The 18,847-nt window shown below is 62.3% G+C and overlaps 2 protein-coding genes across 2 annotated transcripts in view; one reads left to right on the top strand and one right to left on the bottom strand.

The window, feature by feature from the left end:
• Positions 1-18,847, bottom strand: part of AP1M1 (adaptor related protein complex 1 subunit mu 1) — a 70,539-nt gene that overhangs the window by 39,421 nt on the left and 12,271 nt on the right. The gene's annotated exons all lie outside the window — the stretch shown is intronic.
• KLF2 (KLF transcription factor 2) lies at positions 10,742-11,930 on the top strand. The gene is made up of 2 exons (XM_063147379.1): positions 10,742-11,132; positions 11,569-11,930. The coding sequence occupies exons 1-2, from the start codon at positions 10,742-10,744 to the stop codon at positions 11,742-11,744; spliced, it is 567 nt and encodes a 188-aa protein (XP_063003449.1). The 3' UTR covers positions 11,745-11,930.

Below are 18,847 nucleotides of genomic sequence, written 5' to 3'. Positions count from 1 at the left end.
CGCTTGCACCAAACCCCAGAAGTGGCCGTTGTGTCAGATCTCTCCCTCTCTCTCTCTCTCACACACACACACACACACAAACAGACACACAGAGAACTCACAGATACCAAACTGGATGAAACCACAAACTTGTTGACGAATTGACAGGCGTTGTTGTGCTGGAGCGAGGGAGGAACGAGGCCTTCTGGAAAGCCCCCCAGCCTGTGGCTGAACCGTCAGGGATTCGCTCCGCTGGAATCACGGCTTTCCTCCTTCGCCCTGGGGGGCCACCGCGGAGCTGTACCTCGGGTGGGGGGCAGGGGGGCAAGAAAAACAAGGTGCACCGAGCCCAATGGCTTTGTTTTTGGCACGTGGCGTCAGTTTCAAAACCACTCAAGAGCCCCAGCGGCGACGAAACTTGCGGCTCTCCCCACAGCCATCTGAGGTTTACTAATCGACTGTTATGCTAATAACAAGTCTTTAGAAAGATAAACCACCGAGAGCATAACAAGTCTTTAGAAAGAGAAGCCACCGAGAGTGAGGCTTCTCCAGCGCCCCCGCCAGCAGCAGAGGCCAAGCCACGGTGTGGCCTCGGAGCCTCTCGCTGGCGCAGCCCAACGGCAAACGGCAGCCAGCGCCCTGTTTCTGAACCCTGCGAAGCAAGCCCAGCCTGGGAGCACAGGAAGGGCACGGCACTCATCCTGCGAAGTGCTGGCAGTGGCGCTTTGCAGCGCTTCTCGATGCACCTCCCAAGCCCAGCAGAGCCTCTCTTGGGGCGGCACGCCTGGGGGCACGCGTGGGCCACTCGCTCTGCCACAAGTCGGCCTCTGCACGGGGGAAACCACGCAGGCCCAGCGGCCACCGGGGCCTGAAGGCACCGGCATTTCCTCCGAGGCATCCACAGAGGAGCAGAAGTCTTGCTTCACCCAGCCCTCTCCGGAGTCCTCCTTCCCCAGGAGGGGTTCAACCGCAGAGCTGCCCATTCACATCCCTCTGCCTTTGGGGGTTAGGCAGGTGGTGACGGGGGCTGCAGGGCCTTTTCGGTGAGGGCGCCCAGGGAAAACGTCCTCGGCGTTCTTTGTCTGGAAGAGAGGAGGGCCCCCTGCTGCTCTTGTTTATCTGGCTGCTATTTACAGCGCAATCCCATCCTACTCAGAAGTACGACCCATGCAGTTCAATGGGCCTGACTCCCAGGGAAGTGTGTACGGCCCTTATTTTGCCTCTCTTTCCATTTCTCTACTGGAAACCTGCCTGGAGCCACCGATGTTCCCCTGGGCATTCGGCCGCCTTCCCTGCTCCCAGCTGCCCTCATGTTTTCAACCTGTCTTGAGGAATGTGATGGCCGGAGAAACGGAAAAAGCCACGAAGAGATGAGTTTTCCCGGCTCCGGAGGAGGCCCAGGTTCCTCAACTGGGACGTGGCCCCCAAATTGACACCAGCAGGAACTGGTGTGGGGGGGAGGCAGAAGGCGAAAAGACACCCGGGAGACCAGAGGCTCCCTCTGCCGGAGGCCCCGGGCAGCTGCCCTCAGCTGGATTCGGAGCTGGGCCAGGAGCAGGAGCCCCGCTGCCTCCTCAGCTGTGCTCTTGCGTCCCACGCAGCCACAATCCCTGCTTGCGCGTGGGGCGTTTGCTGTCTTGCACGGCCGCCCGGAGAAAGGGGGGCTGAAACCCCACCAGTGAAGGCACGCCTGAGCAGGTCTTGCCGTCCAGCCAGGCCGGGACCCAAGTCACGGCCACCGGCGTCTCTGCCCAGGCCGAAGCACCGACGGCCAGAGCTCCCTCGGACCGTTGGCTTCACGCCCAAAACGTTTGTGAATGTGAGGGGCCTGAGAGACGGCGTGGCTGACCAGCGGGGGGGCTTCTCCCCGCCATGCCTTAGGTGGGTCCATTTCTAGTGTGCCGGGGGGGGGGGGGGGGGCAGGCAGAATGCTGCCCTTGCGCAAAGCGGCAGAAGCGTCCCCACTGCCCCTGCGCCCCTTCCGGTCTCCATCCTCTGCGAGCTGGGCCTTCTGTCCAGCCCAGGTTGAACCCTGTGACTTTGCTTGTCCTCGCAGAGCTGGGGCAGCCCCCCCTCAATGCCTGCCCCCCCCTTGGAGAACTGCTGCCGGTCCGAACTGGCCACACTGGGCCCGGCGGCCCGGGACAAGGCCGCCTTCTGTGCTCCGACTACCATCGGGGGGGGGGGGTCACAAGTGGGCCGGCCAGATTCCAGCCGTAAAAGCCAAGGAAAGCAAGGGCCACCTTGGGGGCTGTGCTGTTAAAAGCATCGGCACGCAGCAACGCAAACATTAAGTCCATTAACTCCGGAGAAAACACACAGTGTCACACACACACACACACACACACACACACACACACACACACACCCTCTACCCCCCCCCCCCCAACCAGCACGGCAAAGGAATGCGGAGCAGAAAGAGCAGCAAGGCAGCCCCGCGAGCGCCCCCCTGTCCAAGTGCCCGCCAGGTGTGGACCCAGCTGACAGCATGCAGCCTCCCCCCCCCCCCCGCGCCCAGGCGTGCCAGGGCTGCGCTTTCGGCCGCCTGGCACACGCACGCCTGTTTCTTTGCCTGCCCAGGGCGGCCTCTGGAATTCTCAGAGGGGGGTTGGACTCGATGGCCTTGTAGGCCCCTTCCAACTCCGCGATTCTATGATTCTATGATTCTTTCCAAGTAAGAGGACAAACTATTTCTGTGGATTGCTGTGGCTTTCGCAGGAGAGTTTCTGGAATGCTAAAAATGGCCTCTTCCGCCCCCGTTCTCAAAGCAGCAGCAAAGGGCCTCTCGCCTTGCGGTTGGCAGCTCCCGCCTGTTCTTGCACACCCTTGAAATCCAAGGGCCCGGATGGCAGAAGGCTTCTTGCCAGAGGTGGGGTGGGGTGGAGGACAGAGCAGCCAGGCCTCTCTTTCCCTGGCTCTGGTAGGCCGGGCCTGCAACGGGCCTGTCCCTTTTCCTTCTGGGCTGGCCCGTGGGATTGGAGGCGCGCCGGTCTCCTGGACCTTGCGGAGGGCCAGGCCCTGTCTGCCACACAAGCCGGCCTTTCCCAGAGCTGCTCTTTGGGAAGTGACCGGATCCGCGCAGGGCTCTTCATTTGGCAGGGAGTCCCATCACTCACACACACACATGCACACACATGCACCCTGCGACCAGCAGGCATTCCTGGGTCTCTGTTGGGCCTGCTGGGTCGTGGGTGAAGGCAGGAGGGGTATGTGTGACGGAGGTCCCTGAGGAATGAGCCAGAATCATAGAATAATAGAATAGTAGAGTCGGAAGGGGCCTCAAAGGCCATCGAGTCCAACCCCCTGCTCAATGCAGGAATCCACCCTAAAGCATCCCTGACAGATGGTTGTCCAGCTGCCTCTTGAAGGCCTCTAGGGAGACTGAAACAACTGGGCATGTTTAGCCTGGAGAAGAGAAGATTGAGGGGAGACATGATGGCACTCTTCAAATACTTAAAAGGTCATCACACAGAGGAGGGCCAGAATCTCTTCTCGATCCTCCCAGAGTACAGGACACGGAATAGCGGGCTCAAGTTACAGGAAGTCAGATTCCGGCTGGACATCAGGAAAAACTTCCTGTTAGAGCAGTACGACAATGGAAACAGTGGCCTAGGGAGGTTGTCGGCTCTCCCACACTAGAGTCATTCAAGAGGCAGCTGGACAACCATCTGTCAGGGATGCTGTAGGGTGGATTCCTGTATTGAGTGGGGGGTTGGACTTGATGGCCTTTTAGTCCCCTTCCAACTCTACTATTCTATGATTCTAGGGTGGGAGAGCCCACGACTTCATTGGTTCCATTGTCATACCGCTCTAACAGCCAGGTCACTTTTCCTGATGTCCAGCTGAAATCTGGCTTCCTGTCACTTGAGCCCGTTATTCCGTGTCCTGCACTCTGGGAGGATGGAGAAGAGATCCTGGCCCTCCTCTGTGGGACCACGTTTCAACTATTTGAAGAGCGCTATCCTGTCTCCCCTCAGCCTTCAGCCAGCCATAAACTTGCAAGTGGAGTGGTTCTCTTGTGCCCCATCCTGCGACGGTAACGGATGGTCCCACGTGGACCCAGGGCCAGGAGCGTGATGCCTCCCCACCCCCACCCCGAACCCTCTTCCAAACATTGCTGAGGAGGCTTCAACCTCCGGGACTGCCTGGCTGTGGTGGTTCTCTGTCTTCTAAAGATGCCCTAGAAGACCATGACTGTCCTCTGGTAGTTCTCATCACCAGTTCCAAATGCCCCTTAGCGGCTGCAGCCCCTGGCCCTGCACGCTGCCTCCGTGGTGGACAGGGGAGGCCAGCCCAGCCACTTGCCCTTCACAGACATTGAATGTTGGAGACCCGGGGGGGCGGGGAGGGGAGGGGAGCCCTGAAGGGTGACAGCAGCGCCCTTTGCACCCGGAAAATGGGAACAAGTGTTAACAAAGGGAAAAAACAGGTTGGGGGATGGACGTAGGACCGACACAACCCAAGGGGCCGTCCCTGAGTGAAGAGGGATGGGGGCTGAGGCCTACTGCGCAGGGTGGCTGCCAGGCCTCCCGGGTCCAGCGTGTTTGAGGCCTTCCGAACACGGCCCCTTTGTTCAGAGAAAGGGGAAGGCAGCTGAGCGGGCGAGAAAGGCGGCCATTTCCAAGCGGCCCCCTGTCAAAGAGGCGGCCGGGCCGGGCCTTGCCTCCCCCTCGCGCATCAATGCGGCCTTCTTCGGCGGTGGCCCGAAGCCGCCCGCGCTGCAGCCAAGCAGCGCCTGTTGACCCAGCGGCCTCCTTTGCTGTGGTGGGGCGGAAGGGGCCCGTACAGAGAAGCCGCGGCGGCAGCAGCAGCAGTGGCCTGTGCTGGCGGGCTGCCCTCGGAGGAGGCTTTCAAAGGGTTTCTGTCAGAGCTCGAGGCGGTGCCAGATTCTCCCCCCTGCTTCCACTCCGTGTTGTTGTGCTCCAGGCCCTGCGCGCCAGGCCCGCGTGTTCGCAGGAAGCAGAGCCAAGCGGGCTTCCTGAACGCCTGGGAGAGGAAACGCTGCCATCAGCAGGGGAGGCGCTGGTTAAAAATAACTTGGGTATATAAAGGCCGCGCAGGGTCCCCCCTCGCTCTCTCGCACTCGCTCGCTCGCTCTGGGCCGGACACGCCGCGCTCGCTCCAGGCCCAGGCCGCCACGGCGCAGGTGCCGGCTGAGGAGGCCGGGCCGGGCCTCAGTTTCCCAGCAGGTGCCCTGGCCCTACACTGTGCCAGTTCTGCAGGGGAGCCCCACGAGACGTCCTGTTTCGCTCCGCTCGGCCCCCTCCCCAGCCACCAGGGAGAAGAGCCATGTGTTGTCCTCGTCCGTCCGTCCCCCGCTCTCTCTGGGGATGGCCTCATCTCCAAGGCGCACACCTGGACACCCAAGGGCACCCTCCGCCTCACACCCTGGAAGGGCCCTGGGTTGATCTCGGGCGTCTTTCTGCAAAGAGCAAATAGACTGGCCAGCGATGGGGGGGGGGGGGGCGCATGGCCACAGTCCTGGAGATGAGGGGCTCACGCCCCTCTCTTCATCTGCCCAATGTTGGGGGCTGAGAGAGCAGGAGGGCTGGACTTGCCCCTGACCCACAAGCAGCCTTCCCCCCATCTCTCCTCAGGGCCCAGCCTAGCCGCCCACTTACCCAAAGGTGGTTGCTTTCAGACGAGGATATGGTTAAAACTAGGCCGGCTTCAGGGCCGGCAATTCTTGTGCATCGTGCCTCTGAGCATTTACAGAGTGCCACATTTTCCTTCCCACGATGCCCTCTTGACGGTGCCACACCGGCCCGTGTTTCGCTCCGTGGCAACCTGAGGGAAGGCGTCATCCACACCACCCGCCTGGCTGTGGGACCCCCGGCCCCGTCAGCCCCGGTCGGCCCAAATCTCACCAACTGTGGCCCCAACTCGCAGCCTGCTCCCCGAGGCTTCTGCCTGGATTCGTGCTGCTGCTGGGGGGGGGGGGGCAGTGGCTCCTTGGGGCACCTGCTTCCCCCTGCTTGGTTGGGCTTTCCGGGGTGTTGCGTAACTCCACTGCACGTTCTCTTGTTGCATCCCACTAGCGGTTCTTGGGGGGGGGGGGCATTCCACAGTCTGCAGAAATGTGTCTTTCTGAAGGAGGGCGGAAGTCAAGCGTGTGTGTGACCTTGCAGGGAATCCAACAGATCCCAGCACCGCTGCCACCACTGCCGGCCAGTGATTCACACTTCCACGAATTCAGTCGGGAGAAGTGATGGCCGCGGCAGGTGCTCCCATCCAGAGGGGCCGGCCTCTGGCTCAGCTCTCACCCTCTTTCCCCAGGACACAAGCCCAGGGTGCCGGGGGCTTCGTGACCCCCAGCTGGCTCCGCCTCGCTGGGCGCTCTCTGGCCTCCAGCTAAGAGAGAGCACAGGGCCCCCGGCCTCCTCGCGGCCCCTAACCCCAACCCGGGCTCCGTCTCGCCCGGCGCTGTTCACACGGTGGCTGGCCAGCCAGCGGTTGGCTAGGACTCCACAAGTGCAACCCATGCTCCCCAACAACGAATGCACCTCACATGCTTACTGCCTCTGGCGCTGGAGGTGGCACAGAGCCATCAGGACAGGTAGCCACCCAGAGCCTGACCCTCCTCCCCCTCCTCCTGGACTTTATCCAGCCCCCTTTGAAAGCCACCCAAATTCGTGGCCGTTGCTCCATCCCATGGTGGCAAAGTCCCTGGTTTGACCGCGCTGCCTGAAGCCCCCGGGAGAGGCGGTTCCTGGGCCGGCCGGGCCTCGGACCTTGGGTGGGCCCAGCGGGCTCCCTGACTCTTCCGACCTCGGAGAGCCAGGGCTGCTTTGGCCCGGCCTCTGGGCGCAGGGTCCGTGGCGGTGGTGCAGCCCCCACCCTTCCGGCCCCTGGAGCTGGCGTTCTGGCCAAGCTGCCTGAGGCCTGCTCTGCCGTGAGGCCCGCATGCGCCATGCCCGGCCCAGGGGGCGCATGAGGTGGGGGAGCACAGGTGCTCCGCTTGGACCGTGACCTGGCTGCAATTCCTCCTGCCCTGCCCCCCCCCCCCGGAGACCCTTTGCAGCAGCAGCAACAGTCTCCGCTGAGGAGGGGGGCATGGGGGGGGCTTCCCTTGCGGAGGAGACGGGTCTCTAGCAGGGATTACACAAGTGCGACATTTCCAAGGCGTGACTCACCCCGCTTTGTGTACGGGTTGCCAGGCGGGTCTCCTCCGCCTGACAGCAGCCAGCTGTTTTGCCTGTGAACTTTTGCAGGCCTCGGCTGAGCATCACCGGCTTGGTGCAGCCCTCCGGAGGAGTTGCCTGTTGCCATGGGGACTGTGTTTTCTGGCAGGAAAGTGCGGCTTGGATCCCCTCCTCTGCGCCTGTCATCTGGGGACTGTCAGCCCTGGCCAAGCAGAGCGCATGGGCTGTGTGGGGCAATGCACAGGAATTGGGGGGGGGGGCGAGGATTGGGGGCTCCTCAGCCCCCAGACCAGGGGGGGAAAGGGTTCTGGAGGCGCTGCGGCAAGGACCCTTTGAGCTGCAGGGCACTTTGGGCCAACCAGGTGGTGACGGGAGTCGTTCCATGTCCAGCGGCCCTGCCAAAGAGTTACAGGTGGGAGGGTGAAGACGAGTGGAATGGCGTGGGAGGGGTGCAGGGTCCCCCCCACACACACACCCCTTGCTCTGGCGGGCCACCAAGTCCACCAGGGCAACAGAAGGCACACAAGTGGGCAGCGTGTGGCCCCGTGTGGAGGGGAGTGCTGGACGCGATGGGCCCCGGGTCCGATCCGGCTTCAGGGCTCCTCTTCTGTTCTTAGCAGGTCGTGGGCTCAACTCCCGTGGAGGCCGTGGAGCAAGGCCAGGCAGCCACCTGTCAAGGACGTTGTCGCAGTGGATTCCCTGAGTCAGCAGGCCAGAGGGCTGGCCTAGAGGGCCCCTGGGGCCCTCCAACGCCACAGCGCTTGGGTTCCCATCCGTTGGTCCAGCTGGCCCAGAACGGCTTCCTCTGTCCAGCCACCGGCTGGTCCAGGCCTCTGCCAGAGAAGGGCCCCCGGCGTCCCCCAGGGAGCCCTGCCCATGTCAGACCTCCATGGCCGCACACGGGTGTCCTCCGGCTCCGGCTGGGGGCTGGCAGAGGCTTCTGCCCCTTGACTGACCAACGAGGCACTTGTCAAGGCCTCCGATGTCCCCACAGCGGCTTCCTCTCCTCTCCTGGACCAGCGCTGAGCGGTGCCTACAGTTCCTTGTGCCGGAGCGCTCCGCCCCACAGGAGCCAGGCAGGGACTGTATCTGAGAAGGGGGCCACCGGGCCAGGATCCCTCTCCCCAGTTGACCTTGCATGGCATGTTTCGAGATGATGATGATGATGATCTTGGCGATGATAAAGTGGGTTCACACACACACCTCGCCGCCCTTGGCAGAACTTCTCCGTGGCTGGATTCTTCTCAGAAGGAAGAGGGGCGGCGGAGGGGGGCGCCTTTCTGTCCCTTCCCTCTGACTTTCTCTTTGAAGATTCGGACCCTGCAGCAAGTGCTCACCTGGGGATTGGTGGGTCAGCCCTTAAAGGACCAGCAACCTCGTCACTTCAGGGGGCACAAGCGTTTGGGCCCCAGAGCGCCCCTCACCCTCCCTGGGCGGTCAGATCCCTGCCCGGCTTTCCGTTATTCCTGCCCTTTATTTGTCTGCTGCGTTTCTGTCCTGCCTTTTTCTCCCGAGAGTCCACGTGGGGCACGAGAACCTCCTCTCCCCGTTGCGACTCACAACAACCCTGCGAGGTGGGCCAGGGAGTCAGGGCCTGGCTCAAAGTCGCCCGGCCAGCTTCAGGGCTGAGCGGAGGCTTGGAACCAGCCCTCCAGCCCTCTGCAACGAGCGCTTTCTCCTCCCTGGCTAGAGAAACGGGGAGTGAAGCAAGAGCGTTACATGAATGTTCTCTAATTATTTTATAAATATTGTCCTTCTTATGAGTGCCAGAAAGCCAGGCGGGGCTTGGGTGGGAAAAGGGGAGTGGAGGGAAAGTCTGAAGCCTCCTGCTGAGCGAGGGCCCCTCCCTGCCCGCTGAAGAGCCCTGTGTGCTCCAGTGGCTGCTTGGTGGTGGCCCCTCGCTAAGAGCAGCAGAGGGGAACTGGGGGGGGGGGTTGGATCCTGCCCCATCCACTCCCACCCAACCCCCCCACGACCCGCTCCCTTTGCAGGGGAGAAGGAGGGGGCTCCGTTTGGGCCCACACTGCCAGCAGTCAACCCTGAGGCCGCGGAGCTGACACCCCTCCCTCCCTCCCTCCCCCAAGGTGTGCGGGGCTGCAGGGGCGGCTGCTGTCTTTGCTGACTGTTTATGAGTTTGAGAAACATCAACTGGAAAAGGCACTCTGCATGTGCTCAGAGGCACCCACGCTTGGGGAGGGCTGCAAGCCCAGCCCCTGGCCACCACGTCCACCGATCCACACGATCACCCCGGCTCCAGATCAAACCCCAGAAGCTGCGAGGGGGGGGGGGTGTGAGAGAGAGAGGACGCCACTCGGCACGCCGGATCGCAGCGTGCGCCAAAACGCCGTTCCAAGCGCGCAGAGAGAACGCTGGCGAGGGCGGCCCGGAGCACGTGCAGAGAGCCGGGGCTGTGCTGGGCGCCCGGAGCCGGCCGCCTTGCCTGGCCGGGCGGAGCGGCAGCAGCCCCTTCCCCGCGGCTGGCTGGCTGGCTGGCTGGCTGGGCGCGCTCCCCTCCCTCCGTCCGTCCCGCCGCCGCCGCCGCCGCCGCCACCTCCTCCTGCTTTCTCTCTCCCGCCTGGCTCCGGCTCTGGCTCTGGCTGCCTCCGCCTCCGCCCGGCTTTTATAGCGGGGCTAAATTTAGGCCGCCCCGTCCGTGCGTCCGTCCGCGCAGCCCCCTGGCCGGCCCGCGGCGCTCGGGCTCCTCCTCCGGCTCGAGCTGGGCCTGGGCCGCGTGCCGGGCAGCCCCTCCTGCCGCGGCTGCTGCTGCTGCTGCTGCCTCCCCGGGACGCGTTTCCTGCGCCGCCGCCATTGGCCTGCGCGCTGCCCGGCGCCGCTTAAAAGGCGGCCGCCGCCGGCCCGGCCGCACAACCCGAGCCCGCCGCCATGGAGCTGCTGCTGCCCGCGCCGGGGCCGGCGCCCTGCCTGCTGCCCTCCTTCGCCTCCTTCTGCCGAGACAGCCGCGCCGCCGCGGCCGCCCCCCAAGTGAGTGCGCCGCCTGCAGGGCAGGGGGAGGAGGGCGGCGGGGGGAGGCCCTCTGCACGCGCTCAGAGGCGCGCCGCTGGCCCGGGCGCCTTCGCCGGCCGGCCAGCCCGCGGCGCGCCAGGCGGGGAGGGGGCCGCGGCGGGGTGAAGGGGGGTTGCGCGGCCCTTGGGCCCCCGACTGACGCCCCTCTCGCCCTCCTGCAGCGCTGGCCCTGCGGCCTGGAGGCCAGCCTGCCCCCGGGGGGCCACTACCCGGACCCGGGCCTCGCCAAGGACGGCGGCGGCGGCGACGACGACCTCAACAGCGTGCTGGACCTCATCCTCTCCATGGGCGGCGGCGCGGACTTGGGGCCCGAGGCGCCCCGGGCCGACTGCGGCTTCTACCAGCTGGGCGCGCCGGGCGCCGGCTGCTTCCCTCCGCCGGAGCGCGGCAGCCCGCCGCCCTACGGCGCGCCCCTGCTGCCCGAGCTGGACGGCGACAGCTACGGGCTGCCCGTGGGCATCCAGGGCCGCTTCTTCGTGGCGCCCGGCGGCTTCGGCGGCCCCCCGTTCGCCGAGAGCCTGAAGCCCGAGCCCGGGCCGGACAACTACGGCGCCCGGCGCCCCCCGATCAAGCAGGAGGGCCGCCCGGCGCCCTGCATGCTGGCCGGCGGCGCCGACACGCCGCCGCTCAGCCCCGACGACCTGCTGGCGGCCGCCGCCTCGGAGGGCCCGCTGCGGCAGCCCTACGGCCGCCCGCCCTACGGCCGCCCGCTCCAGTTCCACGCGCCCCCCGCGAGCGGCGCCGGCTCGCCCTTCGGCCTCTTCGAGGAGACGCTGCCGCTGCCGCCGCCGCCCTGCCCGGCCTCCGCCCCGAGGGGCCTGCTCACGCCGCCCTCCTCGCCGCTGGAGCTGCTGGAGGCCAAGCCCAAGCGGGGCCGCCGCTCCTGGCCCCGCAAGCGCACCGCCACCCATACCTGCACCTACGCCGGCTGCGGGAAGACCTACACCAAGAGCTCCCACCTCAAGGCGCACCTGCGGACGCACACAGGTAAGACAGGCCAGCCCCTCGCCTGGGGCGGGGGCGGCGGCACCCTTGTAAAGCCCGGGGCTGTCGGGGCAGGCGCCCACGCCCCCTGCCCCCCCCACCCGCAGTTTCAAGGAGCCCAGAGGAGCCCCTGCCCTCCCCGCACAGCGGTGGGCAAACGTGGCACGTGTGTCTTCTCGCACAAGCAGTCGAGAGTTTACCTAAGGGGGGGGTGGAGCGAAGCCCTGCCCTGGCAGAGTGTGTGTGTGTATGGGGGGGGATGTTCCATCAAGCCACCCCCCCCTGGTGGTCACCCAGGGGGCTCCCCTGCCCAGAGGATGCTTTTCCCAGCCCCGGGGAACCCCGGGGAGGGGGGGCAAGAGGCCGGGACCCCGGTGGTGACGGCAGCTCCCTGCCTGACGCCCGCCCACAGCCCTCTTTCTCCTCTGCTGCCCTACAGGCGAGAAGCCCTACCACTGCAACTGGGACGGCTGCGGCTGGAAGTTTGCGCGCTCCGACGAACTGACGCGGCACTACCGCAAACACACTGGGCACCGGCCCTTCCAGTGCCACCTTTGCGACCGGGCCTTCTCCCGCTCCGACCACCTGGCCCTGCACATGAAGAGGCACATGTAGCCGGAGGCCCCCCCACCCCACACCCACCCTGCCCCCCGGAGGGGGCACAGACGCGTCAGAGGTTCCTCGGGATCTTGTAGCTGGTACTACGACACGTCCACCGCCAAGCGGCTCAGGATGAGCACCGACTCCAGGGAGGACGACCCCCGGCCCGGCCCTTCTCTCCCTCCTCCTCCCCCCCACCGTGAGTGTGGGACTTCCGCATGCCCCCCCCCCGCCGTCTCGGGGTGAAGAGGGGTGCCTCTGACCAGGACGGCCTGTGCCGGAGGAGGCCCCGTGGAGGGCTGCGGCAGACCAGGAGCGTCCTTGTTGCCTGACGGAGGCCGAAGCACCACCTGCCTCGGCTGACAATTAGGACTACTACAGGGCTTGAGGTCTTGTAAAGAAACTTCACTTTTTATATATATATATATATATATATATGTTATATAAATATTGTAAATAGTTTTATACAGCAGCGTTGGACTGTGCAAATGGAAGACAAAATGGGTATTTTCTTACCTATTCCTTTTTAAAAAAATAAATAAAAGTAAAATGTTCCTAAATTTTTAAAATACTTTTCTAAAATAAAGCAACTTTGAGCTGACCCATGTTTTCTTTCCTTGAGCGACCCTTTGCTGCAGGGGTCTCCGGCTGGAGCGTTCCCCCCCCAGGGCTTCTGGGGGGGGGTTGGGTCCTCCCAGGCGCCCGGCCCTCCACGGCACACCAACAACAAGGCTTCGTGGACAAAAACGAAGGCTCTTCAGTTCAAAAGCAACCAAGGCTATAATTTGAGTCTCGTTTTTAGTTTATTTGATAGCTATTTTGGTAGTGCCCTGAAATCTCTTCCAGATGTAGGCTCAGCTGTGCCAGCAGCAAGCCTGTTTTGGTGGGGGTTTTTTTTATTATGAAACGTAAACATTGCATTTCAGTAATTACGGCGTTGTATTTTAAGGCCGGATCACAAGTCTTTTTCCCCCCACTGCAGTTGTTCTCAATAGCTTTAGTGGCTGGATGAGGTTTGCGTGCGGGGGGGGGGGGGTAAGGAGGCTTAAAATGGAGTAACTTGCAAAGCTTAATTCCTGAAACGAGCCTCCCCACCCTGCCCGGTCGGAGGGCTGGCCTTCAGTTAGACCAGTAATTTCAGGAGCAAGATTGCTACCGCACGAGTTCTAATATTACAGGGGGAAGAAATCTCTGCCTGCCTCCTAGCTCCACATGACACAGCCATTTCATCTGCCGTGCCCAGAATCATCCTTCCATTGAAGGGCCGGTGCGCCCACCCAGCTCCTGTCGGTGGCCTGCTCCTGCAGTTTTTCCAGCGACGGCGGGACCTTTCTGGGGTGGGGTCAAACAGGAGGGGACCAAACCCCCCCACCCCAATTCATTATTTATTTGCAAAGAATGGGGTGGGCTGAAAACAACAGAATGAAGTTTAATAGGGATAAATGCTAAGTTCCACACCTAGGAGAAAGAAACCAAATGCAGTTGCAAGATTGGGGATACTTGGCTCAGCAATACTGCAAACGAGAAGGATCTTGGAATTGTTGTAGATCACAAGCTGAATAGGAGCCAACAGGGTGTTGTGGCTGCAAAAAAAGTAAATGCTATTTTGGGCTGCATGAATAGAAGTACAGGTTCCAAACCATGCGAGGTACGGGTTCCCCTCTATTTGGCCCTGGTTAGGCCTCATCTCAGGTATTGTGTCCAGTTCTGGGCTCCACAATTCAAGGACGCAGACAACCAGGATGATCAGGGGTCTGGAAACAAAGCCCTATGAAGAGAGACTGGAAGAACTGGGCAAGTTTAGCCTAGAGAAGAGAAGGCTGAGGGGAGACATGATAGCACTCTTCAAATACTTAACAGAGGAGGGCCAGGATCTCTTCCCGATCCTCCCAGAGTGCAGGACACGGAATGAGGGGCTCAAGTGACAGGAAGCCAGGTTCCAGCTGGACATCAGGAAAAACATCCTGACAGTTAGAGCAGTACAACAGTGGAACCAAAGACCTAGGGAGGTGGTGAGCTGTCTTGTACTAGAGGCAGCTGGGCAACTGCCTGTCATGGATGTTTTAACATGGATTCCTGCACTGAGCGGGGGTTGGACTTGATGGCCTTAGAGGCCCCTTCCAACTCTACTACCGTATTTCGATTGTAAGATGCCATTGATTGTAAGACGCACACTAATTTCAGTACCATCAACAGAAAAAAAAAAACCTAAGACACACCCGCAACTCTAAAACACACCCCATTTTTAGAGATGTTTATATGGGGAAAAAAGTGTGTCTTAGAATAGGAGAAATAGGGTATTATAGGATTCTAGGAGTACAGCAGCAAGAAAAATGAAACAAATGTGGGATCCGAAGGGAGGAGGATGGATCTGGGTCCTGTTGCTGGTGTTTGCTGCCAGTGGCTGAGGACCGCCAGGCACGGAAGAAAGGCCTCCCCTGAAGGTGCGCTTAAAGGGGCTCAACGTGCGGAGTTCTTATGCGTGGACACCCAGCCGGGGCACGGGTGGCCTCGGCCCTTCAGCTACGTGCTCGCAGTCAAGAGGCAGCTCCTGGGGATGTAGGCGTCATGAATCGTGGCCACTGATAGCCTCCTCCTCCTCCTTGAACGTCTCTAGCGCCCCCCCTTTAAAGCCCAGCAGATGGACACCCAGCCGCACTTGGGTTCTTATGGAAGGAGGAGGAGAAACTGCTCTGTCTGTACTTTTTCCGCACGATGCACAATTTTGAAAAGCTGGCGTCTCTGCTTCTTCCCCGCGTGTCTCCACGTGGGGCTCCAGCCCCTCGGTCTTCTCCCATCCTGACAGTATTCTTCCGGAGGTGCGGTGGGCACAACTGTACGCCGTGACCCCAGCGCTCCAGTCCCACACTGGCAGTTCATGTTCCATTCCTGCTCGAAGCCGAACGTGGAATTTGCCTTTTCCACAGAAGGCGTTTTCCTTGCACTTCCCTGCCACAACCACAAGCTCTCTTCGCTACCACGAGTTCAGATTTCGTCCGCTAAAGCCCCCCAACACTTAAATGGTTAACTGACAAGCACAGAAAAGGAAAACATGTTTAGAATTTGCATGGAGGGAGGAGCGGTTGTACACAGCGTGACCAAAATTAGCACCACAATTACACACTTGCAGAAAATGACTGGGATGCTATTTAAAGTCGCCGCAGAAATAACCGCTCTGCCGTGAAGAGCGAAATCCTGCCGTTTCTTGAAGGCAACGGAAAAGCGTGCCGCTCTGACTGCCGCCAACCAGGCCGAAGCAGAAGCAGGAGGTGTCGCCTTGCCGGGAGGGGGGGTCGGGCTCTGGCGTCTGCGCCGCAGAAAAGAGGCCGCGTTCAGCAGAGACCATTGCACAATTTTGTTCCAGAACGAGAGCGGAGAAGGACAGGCGGAGACCATCGCTCCGATTGCAGCAATTGCTTCAGCTGTTTCCTCTTCTTTCCCCGACCGCACGGCCCAAATGCATCATCAGAAGCGGAACGAGGGCAAAGACGGTGGTGAAATGAGCACAGCCGATTACAAGAGCAGCAGCGGCGGCGGCAGCGGGCCGTGTCCTTAAAGCAGGACGTTCCTCCGTCCCGGAGGCTCCCTTGGCGGGAAGAGGGGGGGGTCCCTTCCTCAACCCCAGCGGTGCCCTATGCCCCCCTCCCCCACAGCCATCAGCCCTCCCCGCCCCAACGTGCCAATAAGCCCAAAGAGGTTTGTCCTGAGACCACCTGCAGCTCCAGCCCCGTCCGGCCTCCTCCACCTGGCTCTCCGGCGGAGAAGGCTGACCGTCCCGTCCCGTCCCGTCCCTGCCTGCCCCTGGATCCCTCGTAGCTGGAGAAGCTGCCGGGGGATGAACCCCAGGACCGTCTGTATGCAAAGCAGGGGCTCTAACCACTGGGCTACGCTGCCTCCCCACAACTCTTCCAGCCCCGTGGAGAGATTTGGGCAAGCGAACCTCTTCCAAAGGCGGACCTGGACTGGAGAGAGTGAACTAGGAGCAGGCGTGGGCCACGTGTGGAGAAAGCCTTCCGGCCGCGTCGTCCCCTGGACGGCGATGCCCAGCAAAAAAGGCGGGTACACAGAAAGGGGCGAGGCGGGAGGGGGCAGAGGGGGGGAGAGAGAGCACACGTGACGTTCTCTGTCGCCAGGAGGAAACAAGCAGGCCTGGACAGAAATACACGCTGGTCTTCCCCCCCCCCCCCACCCAAAGACAGCCGTGCCAGAGTCTCAAATGCTCCAAAATAAGTAACTTTTTTTTCCATTTATTATATTAAACAATAACATTTCTCTTATATTAAACAATAAACACAGAGCAGGGGGTTAAAACCCAACGCCGCCACCTTCTCCCCACCATTTCGTTATATGATCATATAGGTAGATACAGCAATGTACATATTTGGCTATACATCAGTCAGCCACCGACAGCCTCGCCCCCCTGCCCCCCTGACACAGGTGACTCCTTCTGCCAGGGCGCTAGCGGCATGGACAGGATCCAGGTATCGCGCTGGGACTGGCTTCCTCACAGCAGCGGCGTCGCAGCGCAAACTGCCTTTGGAACTCAGAGGCTGCCTTGTGGGGTGAGACTAGATGGTCTTTGGGGAACCCTTCCAACGTTAGGATTCTATGATTTCGAAAGCCATTTGCGAGAAAGGCCAGCCCAGCGCCCCCTTGGGGGCCCAGAACCATCCCCCTGGATGCTCTGGAGCCCGGCCGAAGTGGGCCAGCAGCTGCCCTCAGTCTCTGTGAGCCTTTAGAAGCAGGGCGAGCGGAAGCGAAGGGAAAGGGGAGAAAAAGAGAACCCCCCCCCCCCCAGGAGCAGCCACCGCCTTGCTCCCAAGCCTCCCTTGGCTCTCCGCTCACCAAGGAGAGAGAAACGGCCAGCCGGCCGGCCGGCCTGTGCTCTTCAGCCCCTCTTCTGCCTGGGGAGACGCAGCTCTTCCCAGGCCTGAAAGGGAAAGAGAGACCAGCCAGGCCTCTCTTTGGGGTGCAAAAAAGAGCAGCGGTCGGAGGAGGAGAGGAGGGGCAAGTTCTTTGGGCCTGGCAGGTCGGCCGAGGTACCCAACTCCCCAGGTGAGCCAAGGGACAGCGAGATCGCCGCGACCCACAAGCGGGGCCTCCACCCAGACCGGCCTGCTCAGAGGAGGGCTGGGTGACACTGCCGAACTGCAGCGCAAGAGCGGAAACCAGGGAGCCTCTCACACCGGGGGGGGGGGGCATAAGTCACACCCACAGGCACAAATGCCACAGATACGTGTGCATCAGCTGCTGGTAAAGTCAGGGGCGGCAGCAGCTGGGGGGGGTCTAGAGGGGCCCAAAGAACGACGCCCCGAGACAAGAGCCCCTACACAAGACCAATGTGTGCTTGGGGGGGACGGACACACATACATATCTGGCCACGTTCACGCGGGAAGAGCAAAGCCCCACGCTAGGAAGGATGTGGGGCCGGGGAGGGGGAGGGAACGGGCAGCCCCACAGTTGCTCCAAAGGGAGGGAGGGAGGGAGGGAGGGCCGGCCGCCCCCTGGCAAAAGCTGTGTTGGGGGGGGCAGCAAGCACGCCCGGGGGCTGTGCTGAGCCCCCTGCCCAAGTTGTGCTCCTGTTCAGCGCCCCTCCAGATCTACGAAGGCCTCAGGCCCCCCTCCCCACATGCCCCTCCCTGCCCGGCTCCCGGTGGGGGACTGGATCCCTTCCTTCCGTGTAGAAGCTCAGAAGGCCTCCTTAGCTCCCCCAAACCCTGCACAAGGAAGAGGGGGGGCCAAGCTGCTCCGCTCAATCCCCAAACACACCCATTTCTGCCCCCCTCCAAGCAGCAGCGGCAGCAGCAGCAGCAGCATATTCCTCTGTGGGCTACAATTCAAGGGTCCCACTTCGGGGAAGCGGCGCTTGGCAGGATCCGGCCCTGGCCCTCCGCAGCCTTCTGCACCAGGACAGGGACAGATGCTACACACCCACGAACTACACACCCTTTGTATCGGTACCCGCGGGAGAACGGCCTTCGCTGTGAAGAGGCAGCCGTGAGGACGGGCGAGGGGGCGCCCACGGTCTGGAAGCCCTCGGGGAAGGGCCGCCCCGTCAGAGGGTCCTGGCACTACCGTCGCCCGAGGGCCAGCGAGGCGGGGCAGGCCATTTCCCCGAGCTTCATCCCCCCACGGAAAACGCCCCGTAACCGAGGTTCGGTCGTAAGACTGATGCAAAGGCCACGATGTCACAACGTTGGGAAGGGCGCTGAAACACAGACCTGCGTCAGCGTGAAACGGGATGAACAAACGGTGGGGGTGGAACTGAAGACGCCCCCCCCTCCCCACCGGCCCCCCTGGCAAACGGAGCTCCTGGAACAGACGGAGGAGCTTCACAGCTGCTGCTGCTCCGGCACACGCACCCCTCTTCCGCCCAGAGAAGCACCCTGCAAGGACCGGAGGAGGCGGCTGGGCAGGACTGCTCATGCTTTGCAGGGAAAGATCCGGGGCTGTGTGCAAGCGACACCGCCCGACGCCCTTCCTCCTCCCGGCGAAGCCGAGGCAGCTATTTCGGGGTCAGGGGCACGTTCCGAGCGAGGAAAGGAAACTGGCCAAATGGGAGCTCATTTTGCCGTAAAAAGGGTGGGGGGACGACGAGGGGGGGCGCAAGCCACGGATCACACCCCATTTGCAGGTCCCGAAAAGGAGCCCCTCCCCCGACTGCCTCCCACCACGCAAGCAGGGAGGGAGAGCAGACGCCGGGCAAAGACACGCGTGCAGAGTCCCCCACGCACACCAAGCCGAAATCATGGAGACCGGAGTCCAAGGAAGGTGGGGGTCGACTTCATTTCCCAAAGCGCCCCCCCCCCCCCCCGGAGTGTGGCCTGCCAAGCTCCCCCCCAGGCCAGAGACGCGAGGGTGCGCAGGGCAGAGCCGGCCCTTCCCAGAGGCAGGAGGCGGCTTTGGGCTCTGTTTTTCTTCAGGCAGCGTGCACGGCGGGAGGGCGGGCGGCCCTGCCCTGAGCCGCAACGAACAGCGTTTCCGCTGGTTTCGATATGAATCGTTGTGGGTTAAAAGATCGCTCACTTTTGAGGACACCAAGAACACCGTTAGCAGCTAGATTTCCTGGGCGATCAGAGAGCGCTTTAGAACTAAGGGGCGAGGCGGAACGGGGATCC

Source organism: Elgaria multicarinata, chromosome 23, assembly GCF_023053635.1.
Source record: "Elgaria multicarinata webbii isolate HBS135686 ecotype San Diego chromosome 23, rElgMul1.1.pri, whole genome shotgun sequence".
Lineage (NCBI taxonomy): Eukaryota > Metazoa > Chordata > Lepidosauria > Squamata > Anguidae > Elgaria > Elgaria multicarinata.
The sequence above is the reverse complement of the archived record's forward strand: the minus strand, read 5'-3'. Positions and strand labels throughout refer to the sequence as shown.